Source organism: Moschus berezovskii, chromosome 4 (genome assembly GCF_049115385.1).
Source record: "Moschus berezovskii isolate FMDL1 chromosome 4, NW_MosBer_1.0, whole genome shotgun sequence".
In the NCBI taxonomy this organism is placed as follows: domain Eukaryota; kingdom Metazoa; phylum Chordata; class Mammalia; order Artiodactyla; family Moschidae; genus Moschus; species Moschus berezovskii.
The window spans coordinates 110,050,917-110,070,727 of record NC_142463.1 but is presented as its reverse complement, the minus strand read 5'-3'; the positions used below and the strand labels follow the sequence as shown (position 1 = coordinate 110,070,727).

The 19,811-nt window shown below is 41.2% G+C and overlaps 1 protein-coding gene across 4 annotated transcripts in view; it reads right to left on the bottom strand.

Moving 5' to 3' along the window:
- Window positions 1–673: 673 nt before the first annotated feature.
- Window positions 674–19,811, bottom strand: part of DAP3 (death associated protein 3) — a 41,472-nt gene continuing 22,334 nt past the window's right edge. For all 4 annotated transcript variants that reach the window (XM_088835862.1, XM_055403110.2, XM_055403109.2 and 1 more), the window contains exons 2-13: window positions 19,749–19,800; window positions 15,243–15,365; window positions 13,824–13,925; window positions 11,876–11,984; window positions 11,647–11,739; window positions 10,576–10,706; window positions 9,814–9,894; window positions 9,569–9,727; window positions 8,868–8,927; window positions 8,057–8,146; window positions 2,307–2,424; window positions 674–1,409 (exon numbers count right to left, since the gene is read on the bottom strand). In XM_088835862.1, coding sequence (XP_088691988.1) covers window positions 1,324–1,409; window positions 2,307–2,424; window positions 8,057–8,146; window positions 8,868–8,927; window positions 9,569–9,727; window positions 9,814–9,894; window positions 10,576–10,706; window positions 11,647–11,739; window positions 11,876–11,984; window positions 13,824–13,925; window positions 15,243–15,365; window positions 19,749–19,790 — 1,194 coding nt within the window. In that variant the 5' untranslated portion in view covers window positions 19,791–19,800 and the 3' untranslated portion in view covers window positions 674–1,323. The remainder of the gene's footprint in view (window positions 1,410–2,306; window positions 2,425–8,056; window positions 8,147–8,867; window positions 8,928–9,568; window positions 9,728–9,813; window positions 9,895–10,575; window positions 10,707–11,646; window positions 11,740–11,875; window positions 11,985–13,823; window positions 13,926–15,242; window positions 15,366–19,748; window positions 19,801–19,811) is intronic.

The window sequence follows — 19,811 nt, the reverse complement described above, 5'->3', positions numbered from 1 at the left end:
TACATCTAACCTGCATTGGCAGGTGGCAGGGTTTTGTGCTAAACCTGCATTTACCACTAGCGCCACCTGGGAAAGCCCAAAAAGTGGGAATCAAACTTCTGACTCTCTATAACCAGCCACATGGACCTGGTGAGAGAATCAGACTCTTCTGAAATTGATGTCTCTGTTTTCTCAAATCTCAGAAAGATGGTAACAGATACTACTATTCTATTAATAAATGGATTAAAGATGTTAATTCATTACATAAAGTGTATGCTGTATGGCAGTAGTCCCCAACCTTTTTGGCACCAGGGACCAGGTTCACAGGAGACAGTATTTTCCGCGGTGGAAGGGGAGGAAGGCTGGGTTTGGGATGACGCAAGTACATGGTAACTTACTGTGCACTTTACTTATGGCTGTGCCAGGTCTTTGTTGCTGTGCACGGGCTTTCTCTGGCTGTGGTCATTGGGGGCTACTCTTCACTGGGGCACGAGGGCTTCTCGTTGCAGTGGCTTCTCTTGTTGCAGAGCACAGGCTCTAGGTGCTTCGGCTTCAGTAGTTGTGGCTCTTGGGCTCTAGAGTGCGGGCTCAGTAGTTGTGATGTCTGCGCTTAGTCGCCCAGTGGCATGTTGGATCCGGACAAGGGATTGAACTGGTTCCCGCAAACTACAAGGCAGATTCTTAACCCGTAGACCACCAGGAAAGCCCTGTTGTGCACTTTATTTCTATCAGCATTACATCAGCTCCACCTCAGATCATCAGGCCTTAGATCCTTACAGTTGGGGACCCCAGCTCTTGGGGTTTAGAACTTTCAGGAAGCTGTAGAAAGGGGCTGTACCATACAAAGCTGCCAGACTCAGCTAGAGTTTGAGGAAACTTCTCAGCATCATGATAAGAGTAAATAGGATGTGGATGGTCTGGGAGAGAGAAATCAAGCTGTGAGTCCCAATCTCATAAACTGAATGAAGACTGGAAAGTTTTTGTAGAATTTAGTCTCTTCAGACCCTCAACAAGCAGAATGCCAAAGAAATTAAATTTGGCCAATTCCAAATAAGCTCTTTCCATCTTAAGAAACATACTTAATTTAATTTTTAAGGAAAAGCTACATGATTATTTAAAATGTGAAAACCACATCTAATAAACCGGTGTCAGTTTTAGGACATCTTGTTGCCATCACAGTCCCATCACGAGGAGCCCACCACAAAGGCTGGGAGCCGACTGCAGTCCTGTTGGCCCCATGTGTGGAGGCGCTGGGCTGCTCTTCCTGTATGTACCGTGGGGCCTCCCGTCTGACTGGTCCATTAAAGCAACATCCTTGTCTTCCATGCACTTTGTGACCATGGCTCAGAGGTAGGCACAGAGCCGCTCCAGCAGCCCGGGATTCCTATTGCTTAAGAACAGCAGCTCCTTCTTCCCTTCCTCTGTATGAGCTAAAATGGAATCAAACATAGATAACTGGCAGATTTCTCCTGAAGCATTGTTACTCAGCAAATTCTATAGTCTGAGGCTACGTTATCCAAGTTATATTCTGATGTAATTAATACTCCCAAGACCTCACTTCCAGACCCTTATTCTGCCCCCCACCCAAGTATTATTTTTTCTATGCATAATTTTCTTTTCTGTCTGCTCCTCCAACCAGCATCTAACCCTCCCTCTGTTTCAAGACTATGCTCCGGACTTGAAGGGCTCTAGTGAAATCTCACCATTGTGCCTAACTCATCATGCTGCAGTGACTTTATACCCACCCCCTTATTCCTCTAATAACCTATCCCAATTTGCAGCTAATTCTCTATTATAGAACAACCTTTATTCTTCCTCCAGCCCCTACCCCACACCCCCCAGAACTAAGGGCAAGGGTAAAATGAGCAGCTGGAACGCCTTCATACACAAATACTAGGACAGCTATAGCAAGGGTTTGGTTTGGTGCTGGGGTAGCTTCTCACACGGTTTGAGTTATTCTGTGGGTGTCCCAGCCTATCAGTCTCCCGATCCAGGTGTGCTGAATGCTGAGTAAGTGCCACAACCAGAGTGTGGCAGCAACCAAGCACCTGGAGACTCTGCCAGTGTCTGACCGCCTCTATTAGCATGAGCACCTTGTTCTAGAATAATACAAGAATTTTGGGAGAGATATAATGTCTCATATAAATTAAACTTTAACCACCCTCCAACCTCACACTTTCTTTTCCATCTAATCAGCCAGGAAGAGGTCAAGATAAAAGGGGAAAAAAGATGAAAAACAAATTACAGGCTGCTCCTGAGGGAAGAAGAGATCAAGGGTCTGACTCAGTGGGGTTCTTCTGTGAGAGGAAAAAATTTAAGCAACTGACCTTTCTCATGTTGAAGCCAATTGTTCTCCAAATAATACTGAATACAACTTTCAAATTCCTTTGGGTTATAGTTGGAAACCAGGATGGGAATAAAGGGATCCAGGGTATCAAATCCTTCCTGGAGAAGAAAAAGGATAAAGAAATAGTATTCATTAAGTGACAAATTGGTGTTTATTTAAAAACTTTTGAGGGTAAAGGCTTTGCTTTTGTTCTGTTCTACCTGATTTCACACTCTCTGGGGCTGGTTACTGTTGTTGTACATGACCACACACAGTATATTTTAGAGAGATAATGCTTGAGGCACGGGGGTGAGGGGGTGCCACTTATCTGAGAGTATACATCTTCAACTTTCTGCAGTTCTAACTTCAACAGTCAACAGTAGTTTTGATAGTTCATATACTCCAAAACAAAAAATAAAATGACAAGGATGCAGGGAAAGATCCTGAATGGCACATAAACCGAGACAGATGAATCACATTGTATTTTAAAGTTCAAACCTAACACTGAAGGGAGAAGGGAAGCTAACAGAAACTAACTTGTGAATGGAGTATTTGAACTAAAGACTCTCGCTTCTGTCTGACTCTTTGCAACCCTGTGGGCTATACAGTCCCTGGAATTCTCCAGGCCAGAATACTGGAGTGGGTAGACTTTCCCTTCTCCAGGTGATCTTCCTACGATCAAACCTGGGTCTCCCCCATTGCAGGCAAATTCTTTACCAGCTGAGCCACCAGGGAAGCCCAGGAATACTGGTGTGGGTAGCCTATCCCTTCTCCAGCGGATCATCCCACCCAGGAATCAAACCGCAGTCTCCTGCATTGCAGGTGGATTCTTTACCAACTGAGCTATCAGGAGAGCCCAAAGACCCTTAGGCTAAAGATAAAAACTGCTCTAAAACATAGTGAAACTAAATAAAAGGAAAAAAAAAAATTTTGTGCTCTCATGTCTGGCAAGGAATGTCTCCTTGCCAGTCAGGGCCAAGACCCAGGCTTGCAGAGAGCAGAGGCCTTCCCAGTCCCCAGGCTGATCTTAAGAGGAGGCTGCGGAAAGCTGGGCAGCCACCATCAAGAAGGCCCTGTCAGGGGCCAGAACTCCTTTGCCAGTGTAGATTCCACTTTTTTTTAACAGCTTTTTTCCCCAGAAACTGCTGTGTAGTTGTGTGTGCAGCACTTTGCCCTGATGTGTGTGCCTTACAATAAAAAGCAAACCTAATATATTCCAGGGACAAAAAACAAACCCACTTCTTACTTTAGAGAGGCAAGGGTTACCAGTTCTGAAATTACTTTTACTGTAACCTAAGATTGAGCTAATATGTAAATACACTGTGAATGAGAGCACAGTCCTTATTATGGGAGATGAGGTTTTCAAATATAGAAAGCAGGAAGGATATAGTGAATACTGTGATGCTAGCCTGCAATTAGAAGGATCAGACTTCTGTTTTTTAATATAGAGAAACAGACACAGATGTGTGTGCGTATGCATATAGAAACACATGTATGCAGAACATATACACATGTATGTATGTATGTATGAACAGTGCATATATCTGCTTACTGACTCTGCTGGAGGGCCTAGAAGAAGTGACACCCACATCCTAGTAGCAATAAGTATACCTAGCACTCAGGTCTTGGTTTCTAAATATCATCCTCCTCCAAAACGAACCAAAGCTCCTTGAAGAAATGGCTGATTTTAGTGCTGGGGTATGGTGAGAAATAGATTTAAGGGACTAGATCTGATAGATAGAGTGCCTGATGAACTCTGGACGGAGGTTTGTGACATTGTACAAGAAACAGGGACCAAGACCATCCCCATGGAAAAGAAATGTAAAAGAGCGAAATGGCTGTCTGAGGAGGCCTTACAAATAGCTGTGAAAAGAAGAGAGGCAAAAAGCAAAGGAGAAAAGGAAAGATAGAAGCATCTGAATGCAGAGTTCCAAAGAATAGCAAGGAGAGAGAAGAAAGCCTTCCTCAGTGATCAATGCAAAGAAATAGAGGAAAACAACAGAATAGGAAAAACAAGAGACCTCTTCAAGAAAATTAGAGATTCCAAGGGAACATTTCATGCAAAGATGGGCTCGATAAAGGACAGAAATGGTATGGACCTAACAGAAGCAGAAGATATTAAGAAGAGGTGGCAGGAATACACAGAAGAACTGTACAAAAAAGATCTTCACGACCAAGATAGTCACGATAATGTGATCACTGACCTAGAGCCAGACATCTTGGAATGTGAAGTCAAGTGAGCCTTAGAAAGCATCACTACTAACAAAGCTAGTGGAGGTGATGGAATTCCAGTTGAGCTATTTCAAGTCTTGAAAGATGATGCTGTGAAAGTGCTGCACTCAATATGCCAGGAGATTTGGAAAACTCAGCAGTGGCCACAGGACTGGAAAAGGTCAGTCTTCATTCCAATCCCAAAGAAAGGCAATGCCAAAGAATGCTCAAACTACCGCACAATTGCACTCATCTCACACACTAGTAAAGTCATGCTCAAAATTCTCCAAGCCAGGCTTCAGCAGTATGTAAACCGTGAACTCCCAGATGTTCAAGCAGGTTTTAGAAAAGGCAGAGGCACCAGAGATCAAATTGCCAACATCCGCTGGATCATGGAGAAAGCAAGAGAGTTCCAGAAAAACATCTATTTCTGCTTCATTGACTATGCCAAAGTCTTTGTGTGGATCACAATAAACTGTGGAACATTCTGAAAGAGATGGGAATCCCAGACCACCTGACCTGCCTCTTGAGAAACCTGTATGCAGGTCAGGAAGCAACAGTTAGAACTGGACATGGAACAACAGACTGGTTCCAAATAGGAAAAGGTGTACGTCAAGGTTGTATATTGTCACCTTGCTTATTTAACTAATATGCAGAGTACATCATGAGGAACGCTGGGCTGGAAGAAGCACAAGCTGGAATCAGGATTGCTGGGAGAAATATCAATAACCTCAGATATGCAGATGACACTACCCTCATGGCAGAAAGTGAAGAGGAACTCAAAAGCCTCTTGATGAAAGTGAAAGAGGAGAGTGAAAAGGTTGGCTTGAAGCTCAACATTCAGAAAACAAAGATCATGGCATCTGGTCCCATCACTTCATGGGAAATAGATGGAAAAACAGTGGAGACAGTGTCAGACTTTATTTTTTTGGGCTCCAAAATCACTGCGGATGCTGATTGCAGCCATGAAATTAAAAGACGCTTACTCCTTGGAAGGAAAGTTATGACCAACCTTGATAGTATATTAAAAAGCAGAGACATTACTTTGCCAACCAAGGTCTGCCTAGTCAAGGCTATGGTTTTTCCCGTGGTCATGTATGGATGTGAGAGTTGGACTGTGAAGAAAGCTGATTGCCGAAGAATCGATGCTTTTGAACTGTGTTGGTGGAGAAGACTCTTGAGAGTCCCTTGAACTGCAAGGAGATCGAACCAGTCCATTCTAAAGGAGATCAATCCTGGATGTTCATTGGAGGGACTGATGCTGAAGCTGAAACTGCAATACTTTGGCCACCTCATGCGGCAAATTGACTCACTGGAAAAGACTCTGATGCTGGGAAAGGTTGGGGGCGGGAGGAGAAGGGGACGACAGAGAATGAGATGGCTGGATGGCATCACCGACTCTGTGGACATGAGTTTGAGTGTACTCCGGGAGTTGGTGATGGACAGGGAGGCCTGGCGTGCTGTGGTTCATGGGGTCGCGGAGAGTCGGACACGACTGAGCGACTGAACTGAACTGAACTGAACTGATGGAAAATACAAGATAAATCTGGAACATATTCTTGTGCCTAAGAAGTGCTTAGAAAAGATGGGGACAGAGGAGGAAAGGTATGGAGAAAAATGATGGCGACATGTTAAAGGGACATAGAGGCCAGCTTCAAGGGTACCTACTGGCCAAGTGTGGGATAACTTAAGCACCAAAATAAATAATGATAGTCAAGGTTTGTGTGTGCATGCTTAGTCGTGTCCGACTCTGCGATTCCATGGACTGTAGCCTGTGAGGCTCCTTTGTCCGTGGGATTTCACAGGCGAAAATACTGGAGTGAGTTATCATTTTCTCCTCCAGAGGATCTTCCTGACCCAGAAATCGAACATTTGTCTCTTGTGTCTCCTGCACTGGCAGGCAGATTCGTTACCACTGTGCCACTTTTAGAATCAATTAAATAAGAATCCACATCCTTATGTGTAGCAACAAATATATAAATATATAATGCAGAAAGGGAAATTCTTAAATATAAAAGAGGGCCAACTGACACATTTAGCAGTAATGATGGAGCTAGAAAATATCCGACTTGTAATTGTCATGTGATGTAGGGCAGAATCACTAATGAAAACTAAAACTGCTAAGGGGAAGCTTGAGAAATAAAGTCTTAAAGTACATCTTCATGACATACTTACTCATTATGAAAGGAAAAGAGTAACTTTGTTAAGGAGACAAAGTGGACATCACCTTAACCAAATGTTCAACGTTTATACTTCCAGTAAGAGGAGAAATAAGCTTTCCGTGCTTTCAGATATTATGTTCTGAGAAGACACAGTATAACTATTAACATCCCATACACTCAAGAAAAACACATCAGACAAATAAATAAGCCAACATAAGATAACTAGCATATACTCTTCAAAAACAGAGATATAAATATGAAGGTTATAAAATCTGCACCAGATTAAAGGAGACTAAAGAAACATGACAGTAAATGCAGTGCATTATCCAGGACTTTCTTTCCCTGTAAAGGATACTAGAAAACTGGCAAAATCAGAATATATTATATAGATAACAATCAATGTTAATTTTCTGATTTTGGTAATTGGGATGTGGTTATACATTAGATTATCTTTGATTTTAGAAAATATGCATATAACGAGGGCTTCCCTGATAGCTTAGTTGGTAAAGAATCCACCTGCAATGCAGGAAACCCTAGTTTGATGCCTAGGTCAGGAAGATCCCCTGGAGAAAGGCTAGGCTACCCACTCCAGTATTCTGGGACATCCCTTGTGGCTCAGCTAGTAAAGAATCCGCCTGCAATGCAGGAGACCCAGGTTCAATCCCTGGGTGGGGAAGATCCCCTGGAGAAGGGAATGGCTACCCATTCTAGTATTCTGGCCTGGAGAATTCCATGGCCTGAATAGTCCATGGGGTTGCAAAGAGTTGGAGACGACTGAGCAACTTTCACTTTCAAGATATAAAAGAGGGCATCACATCTCAGGTTCAGTTCAGTTTAGTCGCTCCGTTGTGTCTGACTCTGCGACCCCATGAGTCGCAGCACGCCAGGCCTCCTTGTCCATCACCAACTCCTGGAGTTCACTCAGACTCATGTCCATCGAGTCAGTGATGCCATCCAGCCATCTCATTCTCTGTCGTCTCCTTTTCCTCCTGCCCCCAATCCCTCCCAGCATCAAGGTCTTTTCCAGTGAGTCAACTCTTCGCATGAGGTGGCCAAAGTATTGGAGTTTCAGCCTCAGCATCAGTCCTGCCAATGAACACCCCGGACTGGTCTCCTTTAGGATGGACTGGTTGGATCTCCTTGCAGTCCAAGGGACTCGCAAGAGCATCTCAGGTTAGCATCACGTAATTCAGAAAAAAAAAAAAAAGATGGAGAGAAAGAATAAAGCAAACACGGTAAAGTGTTTACATTTTAGAAATCTAGTTATAGTGCAGAGGAATATGATTTTTCTCCAAGTCTTAAATTATGTCCAAATATATATATATGTGTGTATCTTCAGACAGAATGACTAAAATAAACAAACTTTCCGTGATCGGACCTTTCCCAGCAACTCCTGGGGCAGATAGGCTTTCCGGGGCTTAAAGAGAGACCCAGTCTGGCTCACAGTCAACACAATGGCACCTCCTTGCTGAAAGAAAGAAGAAAAAGCTGAATTTCAGCAAGACAGAAAAATGCATTTTAATCATCTGCAGATTTTTTTTTTGCCATATAGAACAGTTAAATGGCAACTAAATTATTAATTTGTGATTTGACTCTGACAAATTGCTACATAGTCTTCACTTCAGTTCAGTCACTCAGTTGTGACCGACTCTTTGCGACCCCATGAATCACAGCACGCCAGGCCTCCCTGTCCATCACCAACTCCTGGAGTTCACTCAAACTCATGTCCATCAAGTCGGTGATGCCATCCAGCCATCTCATTCTCTGTCGTCCCCTTCTCCTCCTGCCCCCAATCCCTCCCAGCATCAGAGTCTTTTCCAGTGAGTCAACTCGTTGCATGAGGTGGCCAAAGTATTGGAGTTTCAGCTTTAGCATCAGTCCTTCCAACACCCAGGATTAATCTTTAGAAATTTATCAAAATCATCTCCAAAGTTGGTAAGAAATAAAAACACCTTGAACAAATGCCAGTAAAGTGAAATTATGCCAATATTAAAAAAAAATGGTTTTGAATAAGTGTACTCCAGTCAAGTGGAGAGATAAGCCAAATTACAGATATTAAATAAGATATAAGAACTTTCTGTCCATGTAATTAGAGACTGACTGGTAAGTATTAGCAATGAAGCAATCAAACATCTTTAAAATAAAAATACGTTTTTTTCTGAAATGCGTTAGGCATTGTATGTACTCACCCAGTCATTTTTCACCATTTTCCTCAGGTTATAAATAAGGGCTAGTTCTTCAGGGGCAATCTGCATATTGGTCAACGTGTGAGAGGGAGAAGAGGGGAGAGAAGAGAACATTACTTGCTTTACCTGGATGCTCTCCTGAGATGGTTGCATTGACAACAACCAAAAAGCCTCAACTGGGATTTCTCTGGTGGTCCAGTGGTTAGGACTCCGTGCTCTCACTGCCAAGGGTCCAAGTTCAGTCGTTGATTAGGGAACTGAGATCTCACAAGCCAGGCTGCATGGCCAAAATACAACAAACTCCTTAACCATGCACCTGGAGGCGAGCTGGGATAAGCTGCCTGGCCACTGGCCCTCAAACTGCCATGCTTCTGGAGATTAAAAACCACCACCACCCCAAACCACTCATTTCCTTGATGCTTCTGATCGTCTCTGCTTAGAACAGGGAACATCATTTTGAAAAGAGAATAGAAAAAAACTGTGAAAAGGAAACACAGCTTTTGCTGTCATGCCCTTGGTGTTCACTGGATGACAGAACATGGCATCACCTTGTCCTTCTGATACTATTTTCACTATACGTCTTATTTCATATATTCCAAAGGCAAGAAAATATACTGCCTGGGTTAAAAGGCTATGTCCCAGCCTACATATACAATGATTCCTGAAATCAGAGAAACCAAAGAAGAGAAACCTAGTTTTCCTACCGGGCTTTTATCTTCTCTTTTCAGTGTGGTCCTTCCCCAGAGAGCATCGACTCCATCCACTGCCACCAGGAGGCGAAAACCACCCAGAGAACTCTGCCTTTTCAGCTCTCTAAGCACGACCCCAACTGCATCCGTGGCATTCCGCACTCGCGTGATGCCCTGCAGGGAAGAGGGGCAGTGGACTGCAGTTCCACAAGAGACTGTCTCTGCTAATGATAGAGTAGACGTTCGTCTGTTTTCAATACCTGTTCAACTACTTCTGCCAGAGGACTGCCTTTCTCAGTGCTTTCTCGCTTATTCCAGACATACTTGTCTTGAACTTTTATCTAAAAATAAAACAAAGACCAAAAAAGGCCACTTAGCCTGAGGATGAACCCATCCCTAGCTAGGAAGGTAGGGTAGGAGGTTAAGATTATTAGTAGTCAGCTTTAATCTATTTTTCAAGCTGAGTAAGAGACCTCAGCAGGAAGTGAATGCTTTCTAGCCCATTTCTGACTGGAGCATAAAGAAACACAAGAAAAAAACATAGGGATTCTGATTAAAAAGGCCCAGGATGAAGCCTTGCTATTGCATTTTTAACAAGCTCCTAGGTGATTCTGACTTATATCCAGAGTTGAGAACCCCTAGCCGATAGACTGTGAACAAGAATCACTATAAAATTATTTTACGAATCTTTTTGGTTCCTAAAAGATCTAATCTGGAAAAAATTATGTAGTTGAAATGTTCTTTAGAGGATTTGAGGCTGTCACCTTGGGAAAGTCAATGAATCTGTCTGGACTTCCTTTTGCTACGCACCAGATGCAGACAGCTTACTGCTGCCTCTATTTCCCATGCATCAATGTGTTTCAGGGAATGAACTCACTGTGAATAAATGTATGAAAGAAATAAAAAATGGCACAGTTATCCCAACTACAGTATTAGTTCTCCATAGTCTACTGGTACTTATGGCACAAAGAAGAAAAAATCCTAAGGACTATCCAGCACCAAACTTCTGGGAGTCTAGTCACCTGACTCAAGAAACGCTCATTTGCAGTTTTGAAATTCTTCAGCCAGACTGAAGCCTCTAAAGGTTGATCAAAGCGCTGTTTGTTGTAGGTGGACTGCAGAAGATCCCGGCAGTTTTTCACCCAAAGATGAGCTAATCAAAAGGCAAAAGAAAACAAACTAGGTAGGAACTGACTGTATTCAACTCAAAATACTCCATGCCTCTTTCTGTTGTGGGAGATGACTTTAGATTCCCATATGTATTTCTTAAAGCCTTCCTGCTTCAGAGGTTTATTTTTTGGTCTAGTCCATTGTAAATATTATCACTATACACAATACACAAATGGATTAAAGGTCACCTTAGCTTCTTGGCAGTTTTAGTTAGAATATGTTGATGCAAACAACACTGAACAAAACAAGGAGACAGGGACTTCCCTGATGGTCCAGTGGTTAAGAATCCACCTGCCAGTGCAGGAGACATGGGTTTGACCCGTGGTCTGGCAAGATTCCATGTGTCACAGAGCAACTAAGCTCATTCTCTGTAACGACTGAATCCACACACCACAACGGAGAGGCCATTGCAATGAGAAGCCCAGGTACTGTAACGAAAAGTAGCCTCTGCTCGCTGCAGCTAGAGAAATACACACATAGCAACAAAGACCCAGCACAATCAAAAATAAATAAAATTATGTACAAAGAAACAAAACAAGGAGGGCTACGTATGAAGTGTGAGAGTTTAGTTTTTAAAATTCAAGCTGACAAACCAGAATGCTGACAAGCAGTACCGTGGCAAAGGCGCTGTGGGTCACAACATTGTTAGCTGATGGCATAAAGCCTGTGGTGAACACAAAGGTCGGAGTTCGTGCGCTTGGGCATTAGGCAACTACCAGAGGACTGCACTACCCAGGGGACTGCTGGGCCAGAATACTGAATTCTTATTATCAAAAGGTTCCCGAACTAGCTCACACCAATCTGCCTCTGGAACAGAGACCTTCCCCCTTAGTTGTCAGGGCCCTGCCAGAACACTAAAGTCACAGTGCTACCACGGTAACAGAATAACTAACCCCAAAACAGTGAGGAGAGGAAGTTCTTACCATCTGGAATATGCAGTATCATCCAGTCTTGTTTTGCACAGAAATGAATAATATGGCAAAGACTGAGGGTTTTTCCTGTTCCCTTCTCGCCATCTAAAGCACTTGCTGTTAAAGAAAACACTACCAAAAGGGACACTTCCACTGTCAAGAAATAAAGCATTTCTTCTTTTCCCACATTTGAGGGAGGAAGGCATTGGCTCAAACAGCCCAGGCAAGTAGGAAAGGATACAGAGAACGTATCGTACAGCTGGATGAGCAAAATTGGTGTTTTTCAGGTAATGCAGAAGCTCGAGGGCTGGCTTCCTTACCATCAGGCAAGCTTCATTGAATGTCTTCACCTAACAAGACGGGAAAAGAGGGAGGAGAGGGTGGGGCTGGAACTTCTAGCCAGTTCTTGGTAATATACACCGAGCCTAATACAGCAACCATAGAATCAAACTTACTTTTCATTTATTCAGTTAAAGGATGTTGGTATTGAATTTGAAAATTTAACCATGTAATTTGGCTAAAAATTAAAACACATCATCCCACACCAGGCACATTAACAGTCAGCTTTTGATTTTTTCTATAAATGAAGCATCAGTTAATTGAAATTTACAAATAATTCTGACATCTCATAACTATGCATACTACTTAAGGCTGATACAAATAAGTGTGTAAAATGCTGAACAAGGTATCTGATACATGGCAATCATCAAATAAATGTTAATTCTTTAAAATTTATTTTCATCTAGTTCTTACTGTAACCACCTAGACTTTTCTCTGAACTATATATGTACCAGTTCAGGAGCAGGTGTGACCAGTTGCCCCAGCTATGAGGCCATACTTGACAATACCAGCATATAGATATATCAGAGAACTAACACAAAAAATTAATTCCTTTTTTAAAAAAATTAATCTCCCTTTTGCCACCAGGAATAGTTTGGTGGAAAAATTTAGAAAGCAGTGATATGTGTCAAAATGGTTTGCAAATAAAGTATTTAATAATGTGCATTGATAAAAATAAATATCTAACAAATACTACTCACAAATATGTCAGATAAGGGTTAAAATAATGTTTTGTTTTGTTTTAATCCTAACCAAACAACTGGATTGGAAGAGGACTTTGGCAGGTAAGTTCAAATTTAACAGAAAGTGAAACCTTCAAAAACATGATACAGATATTAAAACAGAAATGCCGTTATTAGAAAATATGACAGTACTAAATACAGACAATAGCGAGGAGGGTGGCTTTTCATTAAATGGAAGCTATGAAAAGAAAGCAGGAGTAATTCCCTCCAAAGCACTGATGGGTAAGCCATTCTGAAAGCAACCGGGGATAAAGTTAGGCCCTTGGAACCACGTTAGAGATTGTACTACGAATGTCTTGGAACAGTTTAAGGTAATGATTTCTTCTAACTGTGTCCTATTTCCAAACAACACAATTTTTGATGAGAGTCTATGGTCGAGAACTAGTTCCTTTACTGGTGTCTCATCTGATTTCTTGAAATAAAGCACACTGAAGAAATGACATCCTTGGGCTTCTAGGCTAAATATCACCTACACGGTCAAGTTTGATATTTCAATAAGAAGGAATAATTTCTGAGACTGAAAATAATTGAGTAGGAATTAGCCAAAGAACCAGTTTTGCTAATAAACGCTGCTTCCAGTTAACTGAATTCTTTCACTGGCTATTAAGGCAACCCAAGATCACATTCTGTGGGTTGATGTTATGACTACAAAACTATATTTTCTGAAAACCCATGAGACTGAAGAACAATGAGTGATGCATCTAATCCATATATTGTTTCTGACTCATGAATACGTTTTTGTTTTTCTACACATATTAACTATTTTCAGGATATTTTGCTAAAGCAAATATTAAACTAATTTTTAACAATTTTTGAAGGCTGAAGTTTCTAGAAATCTGTTGGGTAACACAAGAAAAAAGAGTGGGGTATTATTTATTTACTTAAGAATATTTTGCCTGGCTTCGAAAAGGATTTAAATAGTTTAACTTCAGATCTGCTTAAAGTAATAATAGTAACAGCACTATTCACAAAAGATAATCGATAGCTGAATTTAGCTTTTTGAAGATTCAAATGAAATCTTTTAGTTTTCTAGTCATTTAATTCTACACCTCTGCTATCAACACCTTGTGTTACAAAGTCCCTCCAAAGCCCTCCCGTTTTGAGCACCTGCAGTGCAAAGCGAGGGGGCAGGCCATGGGGGAATGCGGTCTTCAGTTCTTGGACGGATATGCTGTAGTGCTGACCCACATGCTGCTCCCCATGCTTTGCCTAGGAAATAAAAATGCAAACAGTACAATGGAGAGTGATAAAGACTGAAAAAGCATCAAGGGCTTTCTAGACTCTATGAGGAAAGAGGTCTCAGAGCTGGAAAAGATATTCTATTCTTTCATTTCTCATCTTAGACAAAAATATTCATTGTTGTCCCCAAACCCACAGTGCATATATTGAACGCAAAGCTTATATTGGACTGAATGATGCAGCCAGTTGCTCAGCAACATAAACCCTAGATATGGAGGGAGCAGAGACAATTCTTGCCATCTGGATTCTTCTGGGCTGTGTATAGAGATGCTCCAATCTTGTGACAAGATCATCTGCATGCCACTGTTGCCATAGAAACCCCAGAGGAACCGGCAGATAAAGGGACTACAATTACAGGGGAAAGCTGAAAGGCACTTCAATGACTTCATTCACTTATCCTATTTCGTTTTGTGCTTGTGAAAGTAGATGAACGCTAGAGACATAAATACAACACACCCTGCTGAGATGGTGTTGTGGGTAATGAGTTATGTTTTTTCCATTCCACATGTGCAGCATATGTTAAGATGGGGCAACTCAGAGGGCAAGGGTAGGGACAAAAATGGAGAAAAAACTATTGGTTCCCTTCACATTAGGCACAGATCACACAGCTAATTTCATTTATAAGAGGCAACAATAATAATGAGGAATGAGAAATAAGTGTTTAGCCTAATGGGACCTGAAGTAGAAAATGCAACCAGATTGGTTACCAGGAAGACTGTGTTCGGGACCTGCCCTGCTGTGTGATTCTGGGCATGTAAGTTGATTTCTTAGGATTCTCCAAACCAGGGGTGGTAAACTATGATTGGCTATCCATTTTCATAAATAAATGGAGCACAGCCATTTGTTTATGGCAGAGCTAAGTAGCTGTAACAGAGATCACTTTGGCTCATATGTCTAAAATATTTATTATCTGGTCCCTGAAGGAAAAGTTTGCCAACCCATCATACAGTAAGATCAATAATAACTACTAAATTTAACTTCTAAGATATTGGGTATTTAAGCGTTTACTAGGTACCCACTCTATATATAATAAAACTGATAGCATGAAGTGAGTTCAGTGGCAGGCATTAAATCAGAACAGATGCAGACTGATCTGCCTGAGTTATGTTACTAGACTATCAGACAGGGATGGGGAAGATGAAGGTTCCAGAATGCTGTCTCAGGTACATTGTCTGACTGTATGTAAATCTGCTTACCTTCCTTTGGTTTCAGTTTCCCTGATATATAAAACAATGGCAAACAAATTATAAGCTCTGAAAAAAATCCATATACACATTAGCAACTCACCGGATCGTTCTCAAGAGTGCGAGAAATAGCTCTGGGACTCTTAGTTGGAACCTGGTTATCAAGATGAGCAACAAGGCACTGGGGTGCCTGGGTCCCTAAGTGCAAAAATCGTCCAGGATCCAACTATAAAAGAAACCATTTTAGTTTTAAATTATTAGGCTTTTTATGCTTGCTACAACACTGAGGTTTAAAGCCACATCTGCAACAGGGGAAAATATTACTAACATACATTTTAGTTTTATGTAAAACAGAACCTTGTTATTATTTATAATTCTCTAAGTCCAATCACATTATTCATACTCTGAATCTGTTCCAGCTGGTGTTGCTATGTCTGGGCGCTGTCCTACATGGAAACAATTCCATTAGAGACTGTTCAGGAGTATAGCTCAGCCATTAACAACTAGACTCAGGAAACTTCTTTTAATGCTCTTGCCCAAAGTGATGAATGGTGGCCAGTATTGTACAATTCCCAGCTGTCTAGTGATCCTAGTCACCTCAGTTATTAGGGGATTAGTGCAGTGTTCCTATTTGTCAGGTATAATTACATTTTCTGCAACAATGTGCTGGCTAGCTCTGCCCTGAAATAAAGAATCTTTCATTAAGGACGAGTAATGAGGCAGTGTGTAAAGCATCCAGCTAAGTGAAAATAAACTGCTCTACAGGCAAGTTGGTGAACTGCACATGGAAACCTCAAAACTGGGGGAAGGCTGGGGAAGAGGATGCGATTTCAGGAGATAAATCTAAGAAAAAGCTAACTGGAGAACTCCTAAGCTGAGTGAGGATAACAGGCCTTGTTTATAAGTAAAGAGATGTCAGTTACAAGAGAAAGATTAGAGTGTGGATCCAGCAGAGTCAGGACAGGGTGTGAGAGATGGTTATAGTAAGGGTGTTGCTTGCTAGGCCAACAGGTAATATGAAAGCTGCCTGTATTTATAGTCAGTCTCACTAAGCAGCTGCATGAGTGCAGAAAACGCATATTATTTTTATACTACCTTTTGTAATACTTTTATCCATTTACAAGACCTTTAACTCCAGAACAGCTTTTTAACTAGTATCTTTGAATCTTTCACAGTCCAAAAGATTTGTCCTCCCAACAGGTTTCACCTTCAGCTAATCAGAAAGCTGGGATGATTCTCTATTTATGTTAAAATAAGTCTCAAAGTCCTTAACATGATAATTAAGGCCACTGCTGTAAGTTCAACCTACCTTTCTAGTCCTACCCCTTTATAAAGTTTATACTCTAGCCAGCCAACTATGCTAAAACATGTCATTCACTTTTATGCCTTTATAATTCTGCTCATTCTACTTCAACTTCCCTCTCTCCCTATTTAAATCTTACTCATCCTTTAAGACTCATCTCAAATGTCATATCCTTTGTGAAGATTTGCCAGACACCTCCAAGCAAAAGCAATTATCTTTCCCTCTCTATTGATAGCACTTTCTTTGTATTACATGCATTTTTACTCTGCCTGGATCTACATGGTTTTCATTAACTGAGTACCTAAAAAATACTAGGAAACACATGTACAGATTATTTTTGAGCCAAGAATCCTAGATGATGGGTAGAGTATTACACTGTTTTATTATGAGGGAAATCATGGTTCAGGGAAGCTAGATAATTTTGTCTAAAGTCATTGAGTTGGTAGGTACTGAAACCAGAATCCAAATCCAAGTCTGACTCCAAAATCTTCATCTTTATCATGATATCTTACATGTAAGTTCGTCTCCCATTTTAGGCCACACACTGGCAAGAGAAGGGATCAGGTATTGTACGTCTTTGTATCTACTTCTCCGAGTACCTGATGCACCACAAATGCTTCATGGTCGTGCCCTGGAATAGAAAATCTCTCTCAGAGACACGTGATGGAGGAATATAGAAAGCATCAAGCTAAGTGAGAGTGAACTGCACTTCACAACTTGGTGAACTGTACATGCAAACCTCTGAACCAGAACTCGCATACATTAATATTGAGTTGGCCAAAAGGTTCGTTCAGGTTTTTCCATAACATCTTATGGAAATTTTTGGTCAACCAAATACAAAGTAATAGGGTAAAGTAATACAGTTGCTGCAACTTTGAGGATGCAGAGACAGCAATGTTTATCACATATCTAAATACTCTAATCTCCCAGCCTTCTTTGCAGATAGATTGGGGTCACATTATTAGTTCTGCTAATAAGCTCTAAATGGAAATAACTTGGGTCACTTCTAGTCAGGCAGCTAAGAATGGGTAAAAATTCCCTTTTTTCTTCTGCTGTGGCAAACTTAAATCTACAACGTGAGATCAGTTCAGTTCAGTCGCTCAGTTATGTCCGACTCTTTGCAATCTCATTATTGCAGCCTGCCAGGATCCTCTGTCCATGGAATTCTCCAGGCAAGCATATTGGAGTGGGTTGCCATTTCCTACTCCAGGGGATCTTCCTGACCCAGGGACTGAACCAGGTCTCCCACATTGAGAACAGATTCTTAACCATCTGAGCCACCAAGGAAGCCCCATATCTGCTTATAAACGAATTTTTGTTTTGGCTGCAGTGCAGAACATGTGGAATCTTAGTTCCCCGACCAGGGATTGAACCTGTGCCTTCTGCAGTGGAAGTTTGGAGCCCTAACCACTGGACAGCCAGGGAATTCCCTGCCTGTTAACCATTTCGGAAATATAGCAACAGCAAGAGCAAAGCAAAGCACAGACACAAAACACACAAAAGATACACAAAAAACAATATCATGTGCTGAGTTAAGCCAATGAGAATTCAAGGCCTGTTACCTCAACATAGCGTCTGAACAATGCACCTTGCTACTGATAAAATTTTTTCAGGTCTACTGCAGAGAAAACATGTCTCCAAATAAAGTAGCATTCAAATGGTAAATTATATTCAAAGACCACAAGGTGGTGCTATTTCTACAAGAAACCTATGACATTTTAGTTAAGTGTTTTTTTGCAGCAAATTAAAAGCTAACAAAATGGACTCCTTACTTCTTAGTGTGATACATGGCATCACCTAGCTAGTCTCTTGTTGCCAGGGTAAACAACCACATGTACAACTGCCTCTGCACTGTTCCAGAATGAAAATCACGCAAATCTTGAAAGAACAGCATTCATGAGCCAATAAAGGTTACTCCAAACCAATCTACAAAAAGTATAAAATTTTCTCACTGATATTCCTCTGCAGTTTGGACTCAAGAATTTCTTGTCTGCTATTAAGGAAGAAGAAATTGTAGCCTTTGGGGTCAGAGTCCTTCCATATGTTGATATTTCCTTTCATTTTGTTTTATAAAAATGCGCTATTTTATGCATATAGGTTTGTCATGAAATCTCTGAGGAAAAGATGACTCCCATAAGAGAGATCTAATCTGCAATTACATGATCAGATGGGAGTGACTAAACCCTTCGGCTCAGTGCTCATCCTTCAGGATTTGCGCTTTAGTATTTCCTCTGGATCCTACTAATCCAGTTAGGTGCCTTTACCATACTATGATAAAATCATTTAATCATGATTCTGCTACTGGATTTTGAGGTCTGAAAGAAAAACATGGGCCATAAAATGCAATACAGCAGAGTGGTTAAGGTCATATAGCCTTTTAAGTCAGACAGACCCGCTATCTAGCCTGGGCCGGACAACTTCACACCATGTTACCTCAGGCAAGTTACCTAGCTTTTCTAATCCTCGATTTCTGCATCTGTGAAACAAAGATATTATCTACCTTATGGATTGATCATGAAGATTAAGAGAAACAAAGCACTTAGCACAGTGTCTGGCACATAATGAATGCCCAACAAACAGCAACCGTTATTAGTGAGATGAGTCATCTTAGAATCCCGAGCATGTGCCTTATGGAATGTGCTGAAAAATTATTTGCTAATTAGATGAGAGAATGAAGTAAAGTAACCGAACTGTCTTTCTTACATAGTGAAGTGAAGTTGCTCAGTCGTGTCCAACTCTTTGCAACCCCATGGACTGTAGCCTACCAGGCTCCTCTGTCCATGGAATTATCCAGGCAAGAATACTGGAGTGGGTTGCCATTTCCTTCTCCAGGGGATCTTCCTGACCCAGGGATTGAACCCAGGTCTTCTGCATTGCAGGCAGACACTTTACCAATCTGAGCCACAGAGAAGCCCAGTCTTTCTTACAGAGGACTGTTATTTAATCAACTATCAAAAATTAGCAACTTTTTTTTCAATACTTCATTAAGGGATGATAACTCAACTAGAGAATAATAAAAGTTAATAAAGATAAATGTGCTTAAGCTTATTTATCTACTAAAAAATGTTAATTTTCCTATGATAGGGTAAAATTCCAAGGACAACTATTATACTAAGACCTGTTACTAGATTTTTAGGGCAGTTAGGAGTGAAGTATATGGCAGAGAAAAGGAATTGTGAATGCTTTCTTTTGAGAGGTCAGTCAGCTCAAATTCACCAGAGCACTTTATTCTGGATACAATAAATTTAGAAAGGAAATCCACCTAAAGACAGTTTGCACAAAGCACTTAGGTCAGTTAGGACTTACCTTATGGACCCTGGAGACAAGCCTTGTCATTCCTTTCAGCATTATCCCTGTGCTTTAAAAAAA